Raw genomic sequence first — 23597 nt, forward strand, 5'->3', positions numbered from 1 at the left:
GTATTATATTAAAAAGTGTTGAGCTGCTGTTTCTTTTCTTCTTAACACAGGTCATACATTTTGATATAATTCCGAAGGTGATAAAACAACTTTTTAGCCATGCAGCATGACAAACAGCTGGGTTTATATTTTAATTGCGATATTCTTGCACAGTGAACTCAGCCTGTTAATACCCAGAGTACACGTTTCTAATACCAAAGCATATGACAGAAAATATAAACCATGTGATCATAGTATGAGAGTGAGCTTCAAGCTTTTCTTTCGTATATATGTCAGGTTATCTAAAATGTTATCCTCATGTGCACTAATGAGTTTTATCTCATTAATTTGGACTCGTGTGCATAAATGTGCACTACGTGTGTTTGTGAGTCATCGAAGGAAGAAATCTTACAGTAAAGTAATCTGCCGTGTTTTTGTCTGTGGAGTCAGAATAAAGGAATGAACTTTGTGAAGTTTTGTCAGTGAAAATGCATCAAAAGATTCATTTTGTGCTCATATTTCATACAGCGCTGATCTAAATGTTACCCCGGGACAGAAAACCAGATTCATTTCAGATATATAACCGCTGTCTTCCACTGATGTGCTGCAGCTCTGTGCCCTCCCACTTTTCTTTCTCACATGTCTACAAAATCATCATTTTCCAGTTTTTGATTTGTGACTTCACATTCATGGGAAACTGTAACCATCTCAAGGCAAAAGTTTCTCATCATCAAACAGGTTTCAGGTGGGTGATTTAATTAGAAGTTTAAATTGGACACGCCAAGCTCGAACGGTCCAGGTCTAACGCGTCGGCACCCTCCTCGCCTCTTTCGAGATCCGGGCAGAGGCTTGCTTCCTGGATTTCTCATAAACTGTTCCGACATCTCACAGTGCTGCAGGCGCAGCGTTGGCTTTTTCCCAGGCCGCATGCTGAAGACAGCATGTTTCCCTCTCCACGCGCAGATGTGCCACCATAATGTGCGAGCCTCCGTGACCTCCTACCTCCTCCTGAGCGCCGTCCAAGGAGACGGCAGGATGTTATGACAGGCATGGAAGTAGAATGTGGCTGCCGCTGTAGTTGTTGTTGCTGCAAGAAGAAGAGGAGGAAGAGTATTGCATCCTTTCATGCGTGGTTTACTGCCTGAGTTTAATACATGCTGAAATGAGCAAGGTATTGTGTAAGTACAGCAGTTCCTCTGCTGATGGTTTCATAACAGCACATCGACGGTAGATGGTAATGTCAGGGTAGCACTTAACAGTCCGACGGCCTCATGTCTCGTTCTCAGATAGAAGGATTTAATATGAAGCTGCCTCAGTATAAACGTTTTTAATAAATGAGTCATTTGCTCTCCTAACGCTGAACTATTCCCTGAAATGAATCGTTTGTGCATTCAAATTACTTTGCCCTCATTTCGGTCTGAGACAGATTTGATATCCGCTTGCTGATTTCTGCATTTTAATGTTTGTCCATCTGCAGCCACGAGGAGCCTCTGACCCATAATGATGAGGTTTTATAGACCAAATGAATGTGCAGTGTGACCACTTTTTCCAGTGAAACAATTAAATGCTTTCAGGGCATTTCAAAATAAAATATCTTTGCAGATAGAACATTAACTGCAGGGTGTCTGTCTCTCAGGCTGAGAAAGCTCATAATCAAAAATGCAAGTAAACCTCATTTATCCATTTTGAAAAAATATATATTTTCAGTTCATGAATTGAAAGGAAAAGCTGCTCGCTCTGCTCACTTTCAGAATTAAAATCACAGATTGGATTCTGTTAGGACTCTGAAGCTCATTTACACACAATAAATCAGGTTTAACCTTTACTATATACTGCAAACTAAGACATGCATTTTCATTTTTGGGCACTTTTAATGTTTTTCTTTGCAAATGCATATAAGCATGGATTAATCCTTTGTAGACTGTGAGGAGTAGGCTCAAAGAGTTAAGGTTAGAGTAATATTAGTAATAGTATTCAGTCTGATAAATGATCATAAACGTACCCTACCATTGGAAGCATGTTGTTACCAGTGCTTCTGAGAGCAGTTGGACGAACAGACTGGTACGAGTTTGTTTATGTCTCATATTTGTTAAAAGGAAATGGACATGTGCGTTATTCAATGTGATCACGTAGATCCAGTGAGTACATGTTTTAGATTTACTCACACAAACTGGCTACAGGTTAGAGATGTTTATAAACACTCAACAGCAAACAAACAAACAAAATTAGAGCAAATACAAACATCAGGAGCACAAACATGACTGGACAGTGACATAACCATAACCACCCCCATCTAAGGAGCTTGGAAATAAAAGTGTCTGGACTTCTTTAAGTTTCTTGAAGACGTTTCATCCGAGAAGCGTTTTAAGCTCAGGTATTTAACCCTAGTGGGAGTGTCCCTTAAGAGGGTCGTTGGCCCACTATTGATCATCTGCACCATCACATGAGCCAAGGTGTGAAAAAGGTGTGGGTCATTATCAGCAGAGGTTTCAGGTAAAACCATTGTGAGACCTTACCTCATCCCATCATGTGACTTACTGAGATCAAGATGTGAGTGGGTGCCTGGGGAGGTTCTCAGACAGTTGGTGTTGTGAGCCCCACCCTCAGTTTCTCTGATGACAGGGATGACAGTGTTGTTCTGTTTGTGATTCTGTTTCTCCATAGTTGGTTTCTGACCTTTTTCCTGTGTGCCTTTGCTGATTTGATGATAACCATATGTTTTAAGAGCTTCCTTTACTAGTGTGTGTTCCCTCTTTTTCCCTTCAGGCTTAGAGGGAACATTTTCTGCCTGGTGTTGTAGAGTCCTGATTACTCCAAGTATGTGTTCCACAGGGTGGTGGGAGTCAAAGAGAAGAAATTGGTCTGTGTGTGTGGGCTTCAGGTAAACTTTAGTGTTGAGGTTTCCATCCTCCTCCATGCACACAGCACAGTCCAGAAACAGCAAACTGTTATTCTTTGTGTCTTCCCTGATTAACTTGGATGTTTCAATCCACTGAGTTGATGTGAGCAGTGAAGGCTTCTACTTCTTGGGTTTGGATTTTGACCCAGGTGTCATCCACGTATCTGTACCAGTGGTTAGGTGGTGTCTCTTTAAACGAGCCCAGAGCCTTTCTTTCCACTTCCTCCATGTAAAGGTTGGCTATAATAGGTGACACCGGGAGCCCATAGCACATCCACGTTTTTGTCTGTAGAAACCCTCGTTGTGTTTAAAATATGTGGTGGTGAGGCCGAGGTTTAACAGTGTGCAGGTCTGATCGGAGTGAAGCTGGTTCTGCAGTCTACACTGCCTAAGTTGTATGCCAGTGAAGAGAGAAACCACATCAATGGACACTATGGTTTCACCTGGATCCAGAGTAAGTTTCTGGAAATTGTTGGTGAAGTCAGAGGAGTTTTTAATGTGATGGGGTGTGTTCCCCGCAGGGGGCGCGAGGATGGTGGCGAGGGACTTGGAAATGTTGTAGGTGGCTGAGTTTATGCTGCTAATGGGACTCCTTCTTTGTGGATCTTCAGAAGTCTGTAAATAGAGGGTATATCACCCCCTGGGTACAGACTGGGTACAGATTCAATTCAATTCAATTCAATTATTCACAAAATAATTCACAAAGATTCACAAAGCTCATAAACAGTTGAACACAGACGATCAGTACAATGACCCTGAGTGTGAGACTTTTTTATTTCGAGTTTATTTTTTTTTAAAAAAGGTGAGTGTTAGCACAGTTCAATAACCTCATGTAGCATACAATATTAACACCGTTTGAGTGTGGCGTGTTAGCGGGACACAGAACTGAGGAGAAATCAGGACCACCAGTGGCGGGACATAGCAGTGAGAGGAGTGTGGCCAATGCTACAAAGACTGTGGATTCACTGAGATGACCCTGAGCTGCAATTCACTCAACACATACATAATAAAGTTAGCAACAAAGGCAAATGAATATAAATAAACAGTGTAAGACTAATTCACAGTGGTAAACCAAAACATTGAGAGGGCATTTGTTTCCATTGAATTTGACCATGTAGCATTTTCCGACCTACTGCAGCTACAGTTGCTGCAAATCGTCAAGCAGCTTTGCAACCCCCCTTTACTCCAACATTTCATTAATGTGTTGACTTCTACTCTGCTCATAGAACGCCATACCACTGGATATACATTACTGCAGATGGATACAGTAATCTTCTTTTGACTGCAGAGAAGCCGACTGACCTGACATGTGCATGATGACTGAATGTTGATTATGTCTGCCAGGTTTGGGTGTTTTTACCCATTTGATTGTGGTGTAGAACTGCACAATGGGGCACTGGTTCTAGTGGAGTCCTGTGATCTCTGAGTGCCCTTCTAGTTATCTTTGCTTTGAGAAACTTCATCAGGTTCCTGTCTGCCCAGCTTTTGCCCTTTCCAAGCTGATATCAAACCATAGGCCCGTCAATGACTGATGGTCCTGGCATACACTCGCTCTGCTCCTCTGTATTTCCTCGTTGGCTCTCTGCATCAACAGACGCTCCTCATCTCGGCTTCATTTCAGGATATTCATCATATTCTCAAGCAGAAGAAAAGGCGACTCGTTTGAAAGGTCAGGCTCATTTGTTTCATGTGAGATATTCAGTGTAATAAACAGTGATAAACGGCGACTGGGGCTCACTGGGGCTGATTGCCATGTGACTGCATTTCACACACATACACACATGTACGGCACTGTGGCTCATTGCTCCTTTAAATGCCACCTGCCGGGGCTGCTGGCACGCCGTACCTCGTCCCTGCAATGCTTTTCTGCTACGCCACGCCGCTTAATGATGGCTCCAGCCTGGCCGGAGTGGCCAGGCTCCATGTTCTGAGAATAATTGACAATTAGGGAGATGGAGGGGCAAGCTAAATGCCATCCCACACTCAATACAGAGACTCCATCTCTGATTGTGAAGCAGGAAATGGAGAATGGGTGGTGGAGGGGTTATACAACAAAGCTCTGCGGGAGCAGCGGTTCATATCTTCTACCTGGATCGATTGCACTGCACATGCAGAGAATTTACAGAGCAGTGTGAGAAGGGGGGAGACACGGGACAGAGGCAGAAATGTGTCGATACAGGTGATAAAATACAGGGAAACCAGTGTAAAGGCTAGTTCTACTCTAACGCATAGAAGAAGGGAACGATCTGAGGGACAGAAAAAATCAGATGATCCTTTAAATGCTCAATGATTTACTTTAGTACAGCCACTAATTACAGAGATTCAGACAGCATCTACTGGAGACTCTCCACCCATCCCTAACCTTCAACCAAACCATGGTCTTTATGTGATCTCAGTCAAATTATTTTTATACCTAAACCTAAATCAGTTGTCCGTGTTGTCATACTGCAACCACGTTTCCCACACCGCGTTTTAATTTTGAGGTGAAATGAAGTAAAAAGCCTTTTGAGTCTAGGGCAGACGGACTGTCATGTTCAGTCAGGTCTGACTGTGCGAGAGACGGTGGAGGTTAATTTCTGTGCTCTGTTTTTGATCTGACATCCATCGATTCAGACTGCAGCTGGATAAAACCTATTGAAACCAAAAATGAACATTCCAATATGTGATCCAGATGAGCCATAATCAGCAGCACTTATGAGCACTGTGTGCTGACAGAGCCAATCAGAAGAAAAACTGAAAGTGTACATTCAGAGCCGCCTGAATGCAAAGCTCCTTGTTTAAAATATTGCCCATATTTGGTGAGGAAGAACATTTAAGATGAGAATTGTAGGAGGCTATATACACTAACAAAACTTAACTTCCTCCTGATTGTCCTTTGTGGCCAGGATGTGTACTCATGTGTCATGAATAACACTTTTTTGTCTTTTAATCAAATGTAATAAAAAAAATATTCTCTTGTTTCTATTGGCCATTAAGCACAACATTTCCATCTGTGTTCTTCATCGTCTCGCTCCACATCCATCTAGCTATGATTTCTGGCAACACACAACCCCAAGAACAAGTGCAGAAATACAAATAGAGATTGTGAAAACAAAAGCACAAAGCCGAGTAGTTTGAATACCCTGAGGCTGAGCAGGATCTGAGAGATCACACAGGTTCACAGACAGGAAACAGATCTGTGCTGTAGCTCAAGGCTACAAGTCACCACCATCAGTAAAATCTCCTACATTCACATAAAGGAGGAAATGACATATGGATAAAGACCCATAACCACCTGCTCAGCTCTGTCCTTCACTCCGTTGCTGCGTCTGCCTGTATCTGTCGATCCAGTCCTCCATATGGAGTTACAGCTTCGTTAGTCAGCGGTGCGGTGACCCTTGACGAGCCTTTTTTCTCCCTTTTCCACATTTTCTTCCCATGGATCCGTGGATATATTTTACATCCTTCTGTTCAAGGTGTGTCAGTTGTGCTTTACAGCTTTTGCTGTTACGTGTTAATTTAAGGCTGAAGTAGGCAAAAAAACCCAAAAAACAGAATAACATTACAGCGTCTTTCCTACTGCTCTCCACTGTCTGCCCTCAGCACGTGTGTCAACATACGACACCAACACATCGTAACAAACCACTACAACACACTCACATGTTCAAGGAAAATTAAGTTAGCAGATTATCCACACAGAACAAGAACAGCGAGTGTGAACTCCAGCTGTTACCAACTGCGTAACTACGGTTTTATGAATATGCTTCATCCATATGAAGACGCTTTTTTAATATTCATTATCAGACTCTCCTTTTAATGAGTTTTCTTGCTTTTCTGGGTTGCTCTACAAAGCTGGAAAAACACCTTTTCTTGCAGTATTTTCTGGTATTTATTACACTTTCTACTACCAGCAGCCACATGCACACAGATCTGCATTTGTAAAATGTCCAATGGAAACTTCAGCTGTGTAAAAACACTTGGCCAAAGTGTCGCTCATTGCCTAGATTTTGTATGCAAACCAGGTGCAGTCTAGTTTCCTCTCAAACCACTTCATCTATAAGACACAGAATTGTTTTTGAAACGTTTTGCCCAATCATTCCCCAAAATTACCACCCACTGAAGCCTTTTCTCTGCCAAAGCAGTTTCCTTCCCACCTGCCTAGTCTACTTCAGGGAGAATTTGGACCTCCAAAGAATGCAGCAGTGAACATGAGGATAACATGAGAGAAAAGATAGGACTGCCAGGCTGTGAATGTGATAGTAATGTCGACCGTTGTGTATTCCACCAGGACTAACTATAGTGCCATGCAATAATAAATGAGCTTCAGACCATGCCAGATGTTTGAAGATGTTCAGTAGATGTTCCTTCTGCCTTCTTGCCCATACCTCTAACACTTCCATATCCTCTGTGTCTCCTTGCAGGACTACAGAGTGAACATTTTCTTGAGACAGCAGTGGAACGACCCTCGGCTGGCCTACAGCGAATATCCAGACGACTCGCTGGACCTCGACCCCTCCATGTTGGACTCCATCTGGAAACCTGACTTGTTCTTTGCCAACGAGAAGGGGGCCAACTTTCATGAGGTCACCACCGACAACAAGCTGCTACGCATCTCTAAAAATGGCAACGTGCTCTACAGCATACGGTGAGTGGAGGATTGTTTTATATTCCAACTGTGAGAGAGTGGTTATTAAACGGCTCACAGCACCATCTTTGTTAAGATTTCTGACTGTCACCTGCTGACAGAAACTGAGAGCAGTGACCTCACAGGTGAAGGAAATGTTGGGGTAAAGAGCTCAGCCAGTTGTGAGGGGCTCAGAGTAGAAAAGGAGCACATTAATGTGGTTTGGACATCTGTCTGGGATGCCTCCAGGATGCTTCCTGGGCTGTTTCAGGCCCGTCCTACTAGTAGGAGATCTTGGGGCAGACTATGTCTTGGCTCTTTAGGAACACCCAAGTATCAGCTAGTGGAGCAGGAGGAAGTCTAAGCCTCTCGGCTTAGACTGTGGCCTGGACTCGGATGGACTGATAGTGAGCTCAGTGCTCCTACAGATAGATCACACCTGTACGTGAACAAATTTGTTTGGCACAACAAAGCATTCAGACTATCTTTCTGCTTGCTACTACTGCTGGACAAGACGGGTAGAAGAGCACATCAGGAACTTTATAATTTAGAGAAGAGCGATAAAGAAAAGTTTCACACCGGGATGAAGAAGAGTGTTTATAGGATGGGATGTCGTACTGAAACAATCAGTTATAAAACTGTGATAGGAAATAAAAAGTGACTGTCCTGCTCTGACTTCCTGTTTATTGCATTTCACATACCTCCCTCCTCTGCTTCAGAATTCTATTATTGCGTCAGAGTTGGAGGTTTTTATTTCCTCTACTTGCTCACTTTTTTTCTCTTTTTATCTCCAAGACATTCTTTTCAAGGCTTTCAGAGTTATAGCCTCCTTCAGCTGACAAACCTTTTAGCCTGCCGGAGCCTCCTCCTTGCTTTTATTGCGTTTGCTCGGGGGCAAATGAAAAAACGCAGGAGCCATGGTAATCTACTCTGCCTGTTAGTATTCCAGCAGTGTGCCTGATCCATTATCAACCTCAGTTTTCACCTTCATGTCCAGCAGCAGGAGGAGGAGTGAGATTGGCCCTTCTGCACTCTGCCTCCTCTGCTGCTTTCATTTTTTTAAACTTGACAACATCAGAATGAACCCTCGGTTGATCAGCTTGATCTCAGAGGCGACAACACGACTCGGGATATTAAACCATCCCGGGGGAAGGGGGAAAAGTGGGTGCTGTAAATGCTGTTTTCTTTTTTCTATCGTCATCACTCATCGGCAGAGCAGCACAAGGGGAAGTCATGACTGATGCTTGCTTCTCCTCCGGCATGAAAGCAAAGTTTCTGAGACTGGATGGCCAGATTCGCATGTAGTGCAATCTCCCGCTGCACTTCAGACACAAGCACATGCTAGCACTGAAGTAATATAGAGTCCCATTCGTACTTTATCAAAGGGAGAATTTATGCACCGGCACCAGTTTGCAACTGCAGTCAGCAACACCCTACAAAACAAGAGGGAGACCCCCAAAGATCAGACCCCATTCGCAGCACTCGGCCACAGTAGAGACAAACTCTGTTTCAACTGGAGGAGACCGCCAGCACCAGGATCTGGGTGGGGGAGAGCACAAATGGCAAACCTGAGACCCAGCAGCTGCAGAGAGCACTCACTTTCACAGACAGTGAAGTTAAGAGTGTCAGAACTGTCAGGTGTGGGTTTGATCATTTCTTCCCTCACTGAAGAAGAAATTTGATGGTTTCTTTTTGACACAATCTCTGTAACCTCGTGCCTGCTCATTTCCACACCACCGGCGCCGAGGCTCATTCTTCCCTCCAAGAATAAATGATGCTTCAGATACCCTCTATTCCACTCTAACTGGGGCCTGGCAATCTCACTCCTCTTTCCATTATATCTGCTCAGGCTGTTCCATCCCAGCCGTTGCTATCTAGGCAAGCTGCAGACAGATCTCAGAGACTCTGAGAGAAAATAACTTAAACCTGGAAATTTTATGGACCTCATTGAATCTCCTATTAGGCATTTGCCTCCAGCTTAACTTCAGCAAAAATGGAATTTTTCCATTACAAAATCCACCTGCTCCATGCACTAGGAAATGATTTTCCACCCTGTCCTCCTTCACTGGTGACATCTCTCTACCTCATGACTTTGCTTGCTTCTTTACTAAGAAGGTAACAGACGTTAGAGGTCAAGTCAGTGAATCTCCTCCCACTGAAGATGTGTCACCACTTTCCTGATCAGGATGTCCCCAGTTATCAACTCTTGAGTTATCGCCTAGAATTTTTCCCATCCATGCTCTTTTAAGGCATCTCACCCCCGGTCATACCAAACATCCTCCATCCATACATCTTGCTCCTTTCACGCGTATGTTTTTTAGCCATGTTTGAGAGGGTGTAGATCCTGAACATGAGAGCTGATCCATCAACTGTTCACTGAAGCCTCACCAGAAATGGATCAGTGGAAGGGCGGCTGTCAGGAAGACATTCTTAATGAAGAGAAGCATTTTTCAGCAGGACAATGATCCCAAACACCTGGATAGAAGCACACTGTGGAACAGTATGGATGGGTCTCCCCAGAGCCCGGACCTCAACTTTATCAAAGCAGTGTGGGATCATCCTGACAGAGAGCAGAACAAAAGGCAGAAACATCCATTAAGCTTTGAATGTCCTTCAAGAAGCCTGCAGAACTTTTTATAAAAATGGTTATACCAATCACTCACTGTCAAGCTTGTTAGAGTTGCACAAACTCTGTTTCTGCCTCATGTGCTGTATTTCCATGTATGTTTCAATAAATTGCTGCAGCTGTTTCCCATTTTCCCAGCAACATGGAGGTGCACCCCCCAAAATACAGATACACAATCTTCACATTTACCATCAGCAGTGCAGAAAAAAGATTTTTCCATGTCATCCATCTTGTAATTAATTTGAAGTCCAGCTTCGTTTTACAGTCTCGGAGAACAATGTAAAGCACTTCCTCTGTCAGCATTTAGGTGTCACAGAGCAGCAGAAACCACCGAGCTGAGTCCGTCCCTGAGAAAGTGGGACATCGGTGAAAGCTGCATCACGTATGTAGCACGAACTCAGCATCCAGTGAGGCACTTGTAACAATGTGCAGACGAGGCAAAGTTTATCTGGAGCATTGGGCGGACTGGACGTGTGTCGTTGCAGAAGGACTGAGCGTGTGCAGTGAAATCACCTCCTGCACTTCACAACAGCTTGTTCAGCTCACACTCTGCACACACCAAACTGAACTTGGTGCTTTTTCCAGGTTTTCTCCCTGAAATTTAAACTGCAGTGTAACATTTGATGCAGAGAACACTTTGATATTTATCGTTATCTGGCAGGAAGCATGTCACCTGGATGTACGTGCTCCGAGTTTTGAGGTTAAGATTAAGTGAAATTAGCAAAACTGTTATTTGTCATTTTTGACAGTCTGCCAATTTATCAATTACTTGAAAGACTGAAACAGTGGATTGTAATAGTGATAGACTGTATTGAGTTCAGTCTATAATTCCAAGGAGTAGATTTTTCAACAGCTTCTCTCATTAAAAAAATCCTCAAACAAGTTTTATTTTAGCTGATGGATGGAATTGCATGTTTAATTTCACTAATGGTTCTTTTTACTTATAAAATTGCTTTTTACATTCATTTCTGGGAAAAACAGACTATTTCCAGAGATGCTCTGCCTCCCATTCTACTTTTAAATACTCTAAACAAGTAAGCCTGCAGTGCGAGAGTGAAGTGCTCTAATAGGGTGATATGGTACTACCAGGTCATTAAGATAAGATGGGGCCTGATTATTTAAGACCTTGTATGTGAGGAGCAGGATTTTGAATTCAATTCTGGATTTAACAGGAAGCCAATAAAGGGAAGCCAAAACAGGAGAAATCTGCTCTCTCTTTCTAGTCCCTGTCAGTACTCTTGCTGCAGCATTTTGGATTAGCTGAAGGCTTTTCAGCGAGTTTTTTGGACATCCTGATAATAATGAATTACAGTAGTCCAGCCTGGAAGTAATAAATGCATGAACTAGTTTTTCAGCGTCACTCTGAGACAGGATATTTCTAACTTTAGAGATGTTGCACAAATGGAAGAAAGCAGTCTTACATATTTGTTTAATATGTGCGTTGAAGGACATGTCTTGGTCAAAAATGACTCCAAGGTTCCTCACAGCGTTACTGGAGGCCAAGGTAATGCCATCCAGAGTAAGAATCTGGTTAGATACCATATTTCTAAGATTTTCAGGGCCGAATACAATAACCTCAGTTTTATCTGAATTAAGAAGCAGAAAGTTAGCGGCCATCCAGCTCTTTATGTCTTTAAGACATTCCTGCAGTTTAACTAATTGGTGTGTGTTATCTGGCTTCATGGACAGATAGAGCTGGGTGTCATCTACATAGCAGTGAAAATGTATGCTATGTCTTCTGATGATACTGCCTAAGGGAAGCATGTATGATGTAAACAGAATTGGTCCTAGCACTGAACCCTGTGGAACTCCATAATTAACCTCAGTGTGTGAAGAGGACTCTCCATTTACATGAACAAACTGGAGTCTATTAGATAGATATGATACAAACCACTGCAGCACAGTACCTGTAATACCTACAGCATGTTCTAATCGCTCTAATAGGATATTATGGTCAGTATCGACAGTATCGAATGCTGCACTAAGGTCTAGCAGGACAAGCACAGAGACGAGTCCACTGTCAGAGGCCATAAGAAGATCATTTGTAACCTTCACTAAAGCTGTTTCTGTGCTGTGATGAGCTCTGAAACCTGACTGAAACTCTTCAAATAAGCCATTCCTCTGCAGATGATCTGTTAGCTGTTTTATAATTAGCTAAGACTGCTGGGTCTAGAGATGGCTTTTTGAGTAAAGATTTAACTTGAAAGGCTTGAAAATACTGTCAGTATTGTCTGCATGACCAATCTACACAAATCAGCCTCCTACTGCTAATTATTGGACCTAATAGCATAGTTTTTTAATTAACATTCATTTAACCTTTACATTAAAGTTCCATACTGTCAGGAGAAGTTTGAGACTAGTCTCCAAAACATGCAAACCACAAAGGTACATGTGTACTTTATTTTGTGAGCCCAGAACTTCTTCTCTCCTATTCAGTCATAACAAGTCGCATTTATTTAAATATTCTTCAAACTGAAGGTGAGAGACTGTTTGTTGGGGATTATTTCCAGTCTGGATTAATCCACAGTCGGTACTCCAGCTCAGTTTGAGGCAGCAGGAAGGTGTCATAGTAAACTGCAGAGTGTGTGCTCAGGGAGACGAGAGGAACGTGGTGCAGTCATTAAATAGACGGCTATTCAGTGAGTTATTCAGTGAACCATGCCACCAAACAAAAAGATAAAGCAGACTCAATAAAAGAAGGATAAAACAAAGTTCAAATTGTTCAGGGAGTGTGGAAAGTTTCCTTTGGCAGTAAAGGCGCCAGTGACCCTTTCTGCAGACCGATTTGCAATTGTCATCAAAATTCATTGTCAGTGACATAAAAACACGTTTGTGTTTAAATAGTTTCATATGAAAAACCTGAAAATGGCACCCGTCATCAGACGCTGTTTTTAATGCTGTGCTGCTCCGTTAAATCCAGAGGAAGGAGCTTCAGACGAGCTCAGCTACTTTCATCTCCAGTCGAAATGAATGACGTTCCCACACAGGAGGGAAAACTTGCGTTTCTCATTTATGCTTACTAAATGAATTTATTGATTGGATCACGTATCAAACTTGTTGCAGTTGGTAATCAATTAAAGAACTAATTGCTCTGGCTTTCAGTTCATTCACACTTTCATGTGTTTGATGCTTTAATTGGTTTGGCTCAAATGAAGTGAATTTTCTATCGTCTCTGCAGAGCTCATTTATTATTTCTGCTGCTTTTATCTTAGCATAAACAAAGTTGTTTATCTTTTGTAAACTAATAATGATTCATTTAATCAGTTTTTCCACTGATGATTATTTCAGTCTGAAATTTCAAACCTTCTGAGGTGTCGATGTGGCGATCTGATAAAACCCGAGGTAATCCTCTTACTGTAAAAGTGTGTGTGTGTGTGCGTGTGTGCGTGTGTGTGTGTGTGTGTGTTTGCAGAATAACGCTGGTCCTGGCCTGCCCCATGGATCTGAAGAACTTTCCAATGGACGTCCAGACCTGCATCATGCAGCTGGAGAGCTGTGAGCAATTACACGCACACACACACACACACACACACACACACACACACACACACACACACACACACACACACAACACACACACACACACACGCGCGCACAGACACACACATCATTCGATCAGTAACAACAGCTGGCAGAGTGAGAGATATGGTATAGATTTTTCTTGTGGTCTTATTGTTGAGCAGACGTGAGAGGAATCCCAGTAGCGAGTGTGAAGTACATCTGCAGAGGGTCAGTGATCGTAAATCAAAGACAGAACAATGCAGTCGTCTCTGAGTTTGTGAAACGGACACCAAAACATCATAAAGTCGCTTTTTACCGCTGTTTATAAATAACACATTTACTAGTTAAGCCACCAGTTAGTTTTAAGGCATAAAGTAATTCCCTGTATATATTACTGATATTTACACTCCCCAGACACTTTATTAGGCACACCTGTTCATTAATGTTCATTAATATAATCAGCCAATCACACGGCAGCAGCTCAGCGGTGAAGACGAGCTGCTGAAGTTCAGACTGAGCATCAGAATGATGAAGAAAGAATGTGGCATGGTTGTTGGTCTGAGTGTTTCACACACTGATCTCCAACCATCTCTGAGCTCAGAGGAAATAACAAGCCAGCAGCAGCTCTGTGGGAGGAAATGACTCGCTAAGGTCAGAGGAAGATGGACAGACTGCTTAGATAGGAAGGCAGCAATAACTCCAATAACCACTCGCTACAACCAAAGTCTGCAGAAGACCATCTCTGAACCTTGAAGCAGATGGGCTCCAGCAGCAGACGACCACACCAGTGTCACTGCTGTCAGTAAGAAGAGGAAACTGAGTCTATGGCTAACACAGACTCTCAAACCCGGACAACAGAAACTAGAGAAATGTTTCCTGGTCTGACAAGTTTAAAGCATGGATCCATCCTGCCTGTGTCCATGTTCAGGCTGCTACTGGTGGGATTTTCAGTACCATCATTTAAACTCCACAGCCTCCCAGAGTGCTGCTTTGGTCTTTTTTGCTTGATTTTCTTCCTTTTTGTGTTCCCTCTGTCCTCTTTCCTTTCTTCGCCTTCTCTTCCTTACGTCCTATTTTCTTTCTTCCTTCCATTCTTTTGCTTCTTTAGTTGAAAACACAGAAGCCTTTAAAGTTTCCCAAACACTGAGCTCAGGCTTTCTCCCTCACTACTTCAGTGGATTTTATTGCCAATACAGATTGTGATTGTTGTGCTGAACTGGCCTTTTATCCACTAAAACTGCAGGGTGTGACTTTGCACCCCTGCCAGATACAGAGAGGTCCAGTTCCTCCTCAGAGGATGAGAACTGACCTCTGCAGTGATGAAATAGTCTAACCTCCCGCTCATTGCTCCCTCCTCCAGTCGGCTACACCATGAACGACCTAATATTCGAATGGGACAAGAAGGGGGCCGTGCAGGTTGCCGACGGGCTGACACTACCTCAGTTCATTCTGAAAGAAGAGAAGGACCTGCGCTACTGCACCAAGCACTACAACACAGGTGAGAGAAACTGATGCAGAATGATGTTCACCAAACTTTTTTACTGCTTGTTGTAGGAGGAAGGTTAGTATAAAGAGGTCTGAACCTGGAGACCTGCCCCTAGTCTTCATCTTCACTTTTAGATGCTGTTTTCTCTCATATTCATTCCTTGGTTGGGTTCATAAAAATGATGTGGCTTGGCTTTATGCACAGTTCTTCATGTTACAGGTGGAGTGAGAAACACATGGAGTAGCCAGGAATATGCTCGTTTGTGCTGTGGTTGGTTCGTTAGCGGAGCTACGGTGCAGCCAGAAAGGACCGCATACATACAGCATCTCTGTAGTGGCGTGAAGCCATCTTATCTTAATGACCTTATAGTACCCCATTAGAGCTCTTCACTCTCACACTGCAGGCTTACTTGTTGTTCCTAGAGTATTTAAAAGTAGAAGAGGAGGGAGAGCCTTCAGTTTTCAGGCCCCTGTTCTGTGGAACCAGCTTCCAGTTTGGATTAAGGAGACAGACACTATCTCTACTTTTAAGACTTTTCTTTTTGCTAAAGCATATAGTTAGGACTGGATCAGGTGACCCTGAATCCTCCCTTAGTTATGCTGCATAGGCGTAGGCTGCGGGGGGATTCTTCTGAGTTTTCTTCCTGTTAAAAGGGAGTTTTTCCTTTCCTCTGTTGCCAAAGTGCTTGCTCATAGGGGGTCATATGATTGTGGGGTTTTTCTCTGTATGCATTATTGTAGGGTCTGCCTTACAATACAAAGCGCTTTGAGGCGACTGTTGTTGTGATTTGGTGCTGTATAAATAAAATTGAACTGAACTCGTCTGAGCCACTCAGGTTCCCCGGACAGAATCAGCGATCCACTAATGCGATGGGACATCTTCATAGGCTGCATACCCATGATCCTTTGCTCTGCACAGCCAGAACAACCCAAACAAATACAGAATCTTTTTTCTTCCACTTATCTAATTCGGGGTCGATGGCAGGGCTAACACAGAGAGAACTATTCATCAATATCAACGATTACTTAAACATTTCAGTTTCCATGAGAACAATGGGATAAAACCATCTCAGAGCTGGGCTGTGATGCTGATATTATAAGCAAAGAGATCTTTTTATTCTCCTCCTGTTGCCTCAGAATTCATTTTCTGTTCATGCACTGATAGATTTTTTTTACATATTCAGGTGATCTTCTCGGTTCCAACTCAAAGCTTTTGGAAAAGCAAATAATTGTATTTAATCAGCAGGAGGTTAACTGATCGCTATCCCAGCTTTCCTGAGACGTTACGCCAAACAGTTGCATTCTGATACTCTCTCTCCGTTGCTCGGTGAAATACCGAGCTTAGCTCAGCGGGAGCACCGCTAATGATTTCGGTTACCAGCTGCAGGTAAAATGTGCTTCTCTGAGCTACCTTAACATCAAACTGCTGTAATGCTGTGTGCATAGGAAATGTGATGAAGTTGACTTGGATATTTTCAGTTTTGAGGACCAAACCTGCCTCAAGCTTCAGGTTGAATTTTATGGTTTCTCACTCCTCCTCGCTACGCGTCAGCCTTCCTCGGTCTCTTTGTCTGGTTCCTCCTCCTTCTTTCTGTTTGTCTCTGGTTCAGGAAGGAGGGGGTGATATCTCACAATTTACTGAGAGAGATATTCTAAAATCATGTAAACAGGAGAAATGTGCAGAAATCTTGCATGAGTCAGAGACAGGTCTTCACTTTTATTATATTCTGTGAAATATGGAAATAAGTGGACTGAAAGTTTGTTTTCCTGGTGTCATGAAGCCCTCAGTGAAGGGAAAACACTGTAGGCAGCAGAGCTAGTTTGAAATGACGGGGGGGTTGGATTTAAATATTTTGTCTGGTTTCATAACCAGAAAACTGTGAAATTAAAAAGCATCATGTGCAAAAATATAAAGAGGGAAATACTAAATAGGAAAAGATAAACAGGAAGAGAACGTTGAATCGACACAACGCCGATCGTGCACGTGGACAAGACGTCAGGTAACGTTTTTACAGCGCACATGAAAACATGAGGAGGTGACCCAAAGTGCTTTTCAGTCATCGAGCATCAAACAAAATAAACAGACACAGACAGTGACAGCACTGAGCAGGCAGCGAGAGAAACACGAAATCACGAAGCCAAAAAATCAAATACAACGAAATCCCGAAGAAGAGAAACCACAGAGGAGCTGCTGGAGACGATGGAGGACGGGGGCGGCTGCCATGCTCCGTTTCTCCCTCCAGGTCCTCCAAGCGTGGCTGAAAACCATCTGTCCGGTCCACACAGCGAGCCCACGATCCTTACACTCCAGAAAAAACACCAAATATAAAAATATAAATCTGTATTATCTGCATGAGCCAGCAGCCTAAAATAGAAAAGCATACATAGCTATAATAATAATAATGATAACTTAGATTAAACAGAAACATTAGAGGTTGAAGAGTATGTGAGGTGTGAGGGGGCACATTGATGGGGCATCGTGGAGCTGAGGGTGGAGGAATCACAATTCAGCATTTGTATTTTGGGTCTAAATGATAAAGAAGAACGATCAGAATGACAAACAAATTCCTCCGTATAATAACTGAATAATCATTTACGTACTTTTACTTCTATGTCAGACAGTATATCAGAATCCAGCTGCCCTTTACTGCTGTTCTCACCGAAGCAACACAAAGACCGTGAGTCACAATCTGAGGGACACATAATTCAACAAAAACACAAACGTGACAGGTCCATTTCTGTGTGGGTGTGTGTGTGTGTGTGTAGCAGGCTGATTAGTTTCCATTCAGAGGCATCACTCACACAGAGGTTGACATCTGCTGTCGACACTCAGGAGATGAATGATCCTCCTCCAGACGAAAAGCCTTGACACAACTCTGCACACACCCACACACACACCCACACACACACACGCACTCTTCCTCATACACACACACACAAAGACAATGAAGTGATGATAATCCACAGCTTTGGTACATGAATACATATCAGCTGTTTCCAGGATCTTTCCCGAATCACTGTAGATAAAAAAAAGTGGTTCAGCTGCAGTGTGGACATCAAATACTGATAGAATCATATTTCAGTAAACTGAAGTTAGAGTCTTTTTTAAAGTGAACTATTGATGAAAGAGAGCAGAAAAAATTTACACCAGAATCAACATAACTTGCTGTTATAAACTGGCTGTGCTGGCAGGCAGAGAGTGGAGGATTCAGGAAACAGTGATGAACTTAAAAATGAGCATTTGTAGAGCAGGAAACCCAGAACAAGGAGGATCAGGGAAAACTCACACTCAGGAGGGACAACACACTGATCTCAGACAGCGAGGGCACAGGTGAGGTAAAGACAACACACAGAGAACAGCAGTCACCGAAATAAAACAGGAAGAGAGCCACGATACAGAGACAAGGCTAGAGGAACAGACTGAGAACACAGAGGAATGCAAGGACCTCCATAACTCCGTGCTTCTCAAATATTTCCTGTTACGTCCCCCTTAGGAAGAAGAAAACATTTCACGCCCCCCAACTCGCCCCGCAACCATAAATAATATAATTTGTCTATAAAATTGTTATTATAAGTCCATCTTTTAAAGATGTCCTTTTTTAAAGAAAAAAAAAGAAAGAAATATAGATTAACCTAAAACATGAACTTGAACCAACTTTTATTCTGAAAAATAAAATTAAACAAAATCAATCAATAAATTCAAGTACAGATCCCCAAAACTCAAATTCAGCCCTTCTCAAATATACAAAGTCAGAGTGAAGCCGAGCGCTACAAACACTCCGTTACATTTCCTTGTCTTAGCTTTTGGGAGACTTTCGTTTGTCCCATCTCCGTCTCATTGTCACTGTTAAATATTTTTTAAATATGGAATAACTGAAGCTGACAACTGAAAGCACCATAAGACACTTATGTCAAGCATCTTTATCAGGAAGTAAACACAACACAACACAAAAGAAATAGTGGGAATATAACCCACAGCATAGAACCCTAATCCCAACATAACCCCAAATATAAAACTACAAAGACCTAGAACCCAAAAACTTGTTTCTTTTTAAGGAGGGTAGCATCGCTAATCTGCTGTAACTTATTTCTTTCTTTAATCACAAATTTAAATAAGCACACGTACTCGGGGTTGAGAGGAGGAAGACACACCAAGACACGGTGTGGGAGAGAGTCAGAGGTGATTAATAACTAATTCCTCCACTGTTTAATTTTTTTTAAACTGTATTTCAAACAGTTTGAAATTCTGAGTGCATTTAAAAGCGTCATACATCGTCCGCACAGTTAATGGATCGTCAGTATCAATATTTAATTCAAAGACTCAAAGAAAGCTTTAAGGACTAAAGATTAAACCCAGAGCACAGAGAAACAGCACTTCTCATACTCAGATTCATCTGAGTCCATTTTACTGGAGAGAGGCTCAGAGGGGCATTTCATGTTAGTACAGCAGAGACCAACAGCAGACTTCAACAATTATTCGGGCTTCCTTAAAAATTCTGAACAGATTTCCTGCCTCCATGAAGATGCTTTAGGTGAGCCAGCGTTTTAGCCACACCCCCAGTGGTTGGCGAGTAGTAAGGCTGAACGTGGCACTACCAAAACAATTAGCTAAAAAGCTCTGTGTGGAGCCTCTCTGCACCTGTGCAGCTCGCGTCTGCATTTTCACGTGAATTGCTCAAGGACAACATTCTGCCCCGCCCTCCCTCCTCTCTATCTCCTCTGTAACAATCTCTGCCTGCGCTCGCGTGCGTGCTGCCACGAGCGTGTGTTGGCGTGTGTTTGCGTCGCGTCTTCCCAATCAAGCATTAAGAGGGAATTAAGGTGTCATTGTTCCTCAGATTTATTAGCTGCAGTCTATTGTGACTCCAGGAGCGAGGGAGCTCCCCCCTCCCTCCGTCCACTCCAGCACACACATAAAAAGCCCTGTTTGAAATACTAATTACACTTTCTGCTGCATTGCAGGGCACTTTGTTTCTGGCTAACGATACGTTCGTGGTACTCTTTCGTGAGGTAGCTGTTAATAGCCTAACGCCTGCAGAGTGGCTTCTCTCAGCCTTCACCTGGTTCTTAATTGACATCGACATGAAGAATCCCCGCCGTCAGGCTGTCCATATTCCACTTCGTCTCCTGCTGAAAGTGGCTCGGTACTAGGGTTGCCAACTCCCTGAAAAATAAATAAGGGACACCTCGTGGCCATGGCCGGGCAACCCAGTTGTCTTCATCCTTCCCAGTGTGGTAGCTCTTTTTTTTTGTGTGTGAAATTATTTTTTAACCATTTGACTTGAATTTGATTTAAGCAGATGCATATTCTTTGTGATATGACCATATGGGAAACAAATGATCATTTAGCCATTTATTTTTAGCTCACAATGACAACATTAACACAGTAAAACAGGTCTCTTTCTTACACAGAAGCCTGTCATGCTTACCTTTTGAGAATATAAGTAAATCTTTCTTTAAAAGAACTCTGTCCTGCTTAACTTAAAATTATATAAATTAATAGAAAGCAATAGAACGAAAAATATTCTTGTAACAGTGCACATATAGTGCATATAGTACAATTGGCTTCAGTTGAGGTATTATTTCAGCTTTTCTAATGCTAATCAGCTGCTCCTGTTTGTAAACCTGCTTGTTCCCATGATTACACATCATAACTCATCATCATTATTCATCTATGTATTACTTTTATGTATTAGTGATCTATTTGTTGTAATCATCTATCCTTGCAGTTGTTTATTACACAAAATAAATTATATTATCACACTTCTGGCCACATAGCGCTGATATTCACCGCACACGCCCATATTAACCTTAACCAGAGGGTTTAAAAAAACAAACCAGTGTTTACATACCATATCTGCTTCTGCCGTGGCCTGGTGGACAAAAAATTGGTTAAGGGTTCCCCGAGCTTTCACGCCCCTCATGTTCTTTATGTGCCCACCATTAGAAGCATGCCTATGGAAAAAGTGCGCCAGCACACAGTGCAGTGCGCTTTATAGGTGTTATGGTGCACTTTTCCAGCCAGGTGTTTTCCTTTTCCCATTCCTCCCTGTACTTTTGCAGCCTTTTTTTTCTTTCTCTGAGCGAACAAACATTGCTGCTCTAATGCTGGGCTCACACTGTGCGATTTTTGGCCCATTTTGAGACGATTTTTGAGTCGTGCGACCGATTTGGTGATCGGCCCGATTTTGGCCTTCATCGTGCATCGTGTAGTATACGTGGGGTAACGAGAAGCGATTAACACCTCGAGCAGCTCCCGATCATCAATCGCTCGTGAGGGTGTCACCGCAGCCGCTCACACTGCTCACGCGCAAACACGTAAACATCGGTGAAAAAGACGTTGCAGCACGGCAGTGCTGCGTGTGATCTGGACACAAGCAATGGAGGCACAACTTGTAGAACTTTGGAAAGCTCATCCGAGCCTTTTCGATGTGGCCTCACAAAATGATCACGACCACAACAACCGTGAAAATAGTTGGATTTACATTGCTGCTCAATCACAGCTGCCTGATCATGTTTTTCATTAGCAATTTAGCAAAGTTGATGGTGGTGGTGTGTCTGTGTGAGTGAAAGACAGAGAGAGCGAGCGACAGATTTTCTGTTATAACCTTCATTTTATGGAGGCACAGTGTGAGCACTCAGGTCGCATCAGAGCATCGGGCGGTATAGTGTGAGACCTGCATCGTGACCTACCAACTTCTAACCCCTGCGAGTCAATCGTGCAGTTTGAGCAGGAACTGAATACTGAAAAAAATGGCACAGTGTCTGCCCAGCTTTAGGTGTACTGTCATCCGAGACTTGCACCGCAGTGTCGGCGTTTGTTTCCCTGTTGGCCATGCTTCTTGTTGTGGTCATCTGTTGTCTTCCGGTATTTTCTCCGTAAGCGACCTTTCCTCGACCAATGAGATGAGCGGTAATCTGAATTGTCATACTCGAATTGTCATAAGTGTGCTGTCAGCTCATTGGTCACAAAGCAGGAGAGGGGATGGGAATTATGTTTTCAAACAAAGCGTTAATTCCATTAACATTTATAGACTACTTTTGATTCTCACTGTATTACGGGACAAAGTGCGTCCCTTATTAGCTCAATACGGGACGTGTACTTGTGTTTCTAAATACGGGACGATTCCGTTTTTTAAGGGACGGTTGGCAACCCTACTCGGTACATCCGGTGTCTAAAACTGATGTTTTAACCTTACACATCTGTACAATCGTCTCAGTTTCATTAGCTCTCCAGGTTCATGCTCCTTGTTTTTCATTAAATGTTGTTTTTGTATAAATTAAGTAATGCAACACACAAGCAAGCACCTCATATTATTTTTTCAGTACAACCTGAGATGTGTGGACACACAGCTTCATCTCATCCCGGGGGTGTCAATTAGTGCTGGCCTGGCTCATTGACCCAGCCCGTGTCCTTCCTGCTTTACAGCATCAGTAGAAGAACAGGGTTACTGTTGTTAAAGGGCGTGTTTTAAACCAAACTAACCGAAGCCTAACCAGGTATTTATAGTGCCTGAACCAACGAGCGAAGGAACAAGAACAAGAGCGAGTCAGCCCAACAAAGCAGCAGGCTGACGAGCTGAAAGACTCGAGCTCGTTACTTTAACCCTTCCTACCTGTGAGACCTTTGTCCCCACCGGCAGCGGCTGTCATTAAAACACAAGCTGAGCAGGTTCCAGTGTGTGGAACAACGTCCTGGTTATGCGCCTCAAAATCTGTACAGTTCAAATCAATGTTTGAAGATGTGTTCCTGGCTTATAGTTTAAAGATTGTTTGCAAGACGGACTGTAAGACACATCAAGGTCACATCAAATGTGAAAATCGGTAAACCTTCACATTTACAACTGGGTGAAGTAAAAGGTGTGCTGGAGGTCTGGGCTCTGTCCATGGAGCTTAAGACTTGAACTGTAACTGGATGTTGATTATTAGCAGTGCTCGGGTCGATACTGAAGAAGAGTCACGTTTTACGTTGCTTGTTTTATACTACTGTAACACGTTTTAGCAACTGAGCTGTCTGCTTTTACTCGTCACTCTTTCCTCTATAAACAGGAAGTCTCGGTGTTTGTGTGGCTTTTAGAGAGAGGTGGGTAGTATATAATTACATTTACTCAGTTACATTTACTTACAGTACAATTTTTGGCTACTCTCCCCACCTCTGGTTTTTGTGCATGTCTGTCTTGAAAAAGAGATCTCCATCTCAGTGAGATGACCTGTTTCAATACAGGATTTAATGATAACAGTAATGATAATAATAATATTAATAACTTGCCACAAAGTTGAGAGTGGTTAGTTTGACTCTTTACAGGTGCGTCGCTGCCACGTCGCTCTGCGCGTCTTCCCTCGCAGCTTCAGCTGTGGCTGAATGAATCTGGCTGTTTATCATAGCAAACATTCCTAAAACTAAAACTCTGAACGAGGACCTGACAGAATCTTCTCCTTTAGCATAGCTGTCTTCACCGTTAAATTGCCTTCACTGTTCAGGAACAATGCATTTTCACTTTTGA

The 23597-nt window shown here is 42.8% G+C and overlaps 1 protein-coding gene across 1 annotated transcript in view; it reads left to right on the top strand.

Moving 5' to 3' along the window:
- The window catches only part of glra1 (glycine receptor, alpha 1), a 125308-nt gene that overhangs the window by 65010 nt on the left and 36701 nt on the right, over positions 1-23597 (top strand). Inside the window, exons 4-6 of the mRNA XM_080901733.1 lie at positions 7279-7502; positions 13520-13602; positions 14969-15106. Of these exons, the coding sequence (XP_080757859.1) occupies positions 7279-7502; positions 13520-13602; positions 14969-15106 (445 nt within the window). The remainder of the gene's footprint in view (positions 1-7278; positions 7503-13519; positions 13603-14968; positions 15107-23597) is intronic.

This window comes from Rhamphochromis sp. 'chilingali', assembly GCF_963969265.1.
Source record: "Rhamphochromis sp. 'chilingali' genome assembly, chromosome: 13".
NCBI lineage: Eukaryota > Metazoa > Chordata > Actinopteri > Cichliformes > Cichlidae > Rhamphochromis > Rhamphochromis sp. 'chilingali'.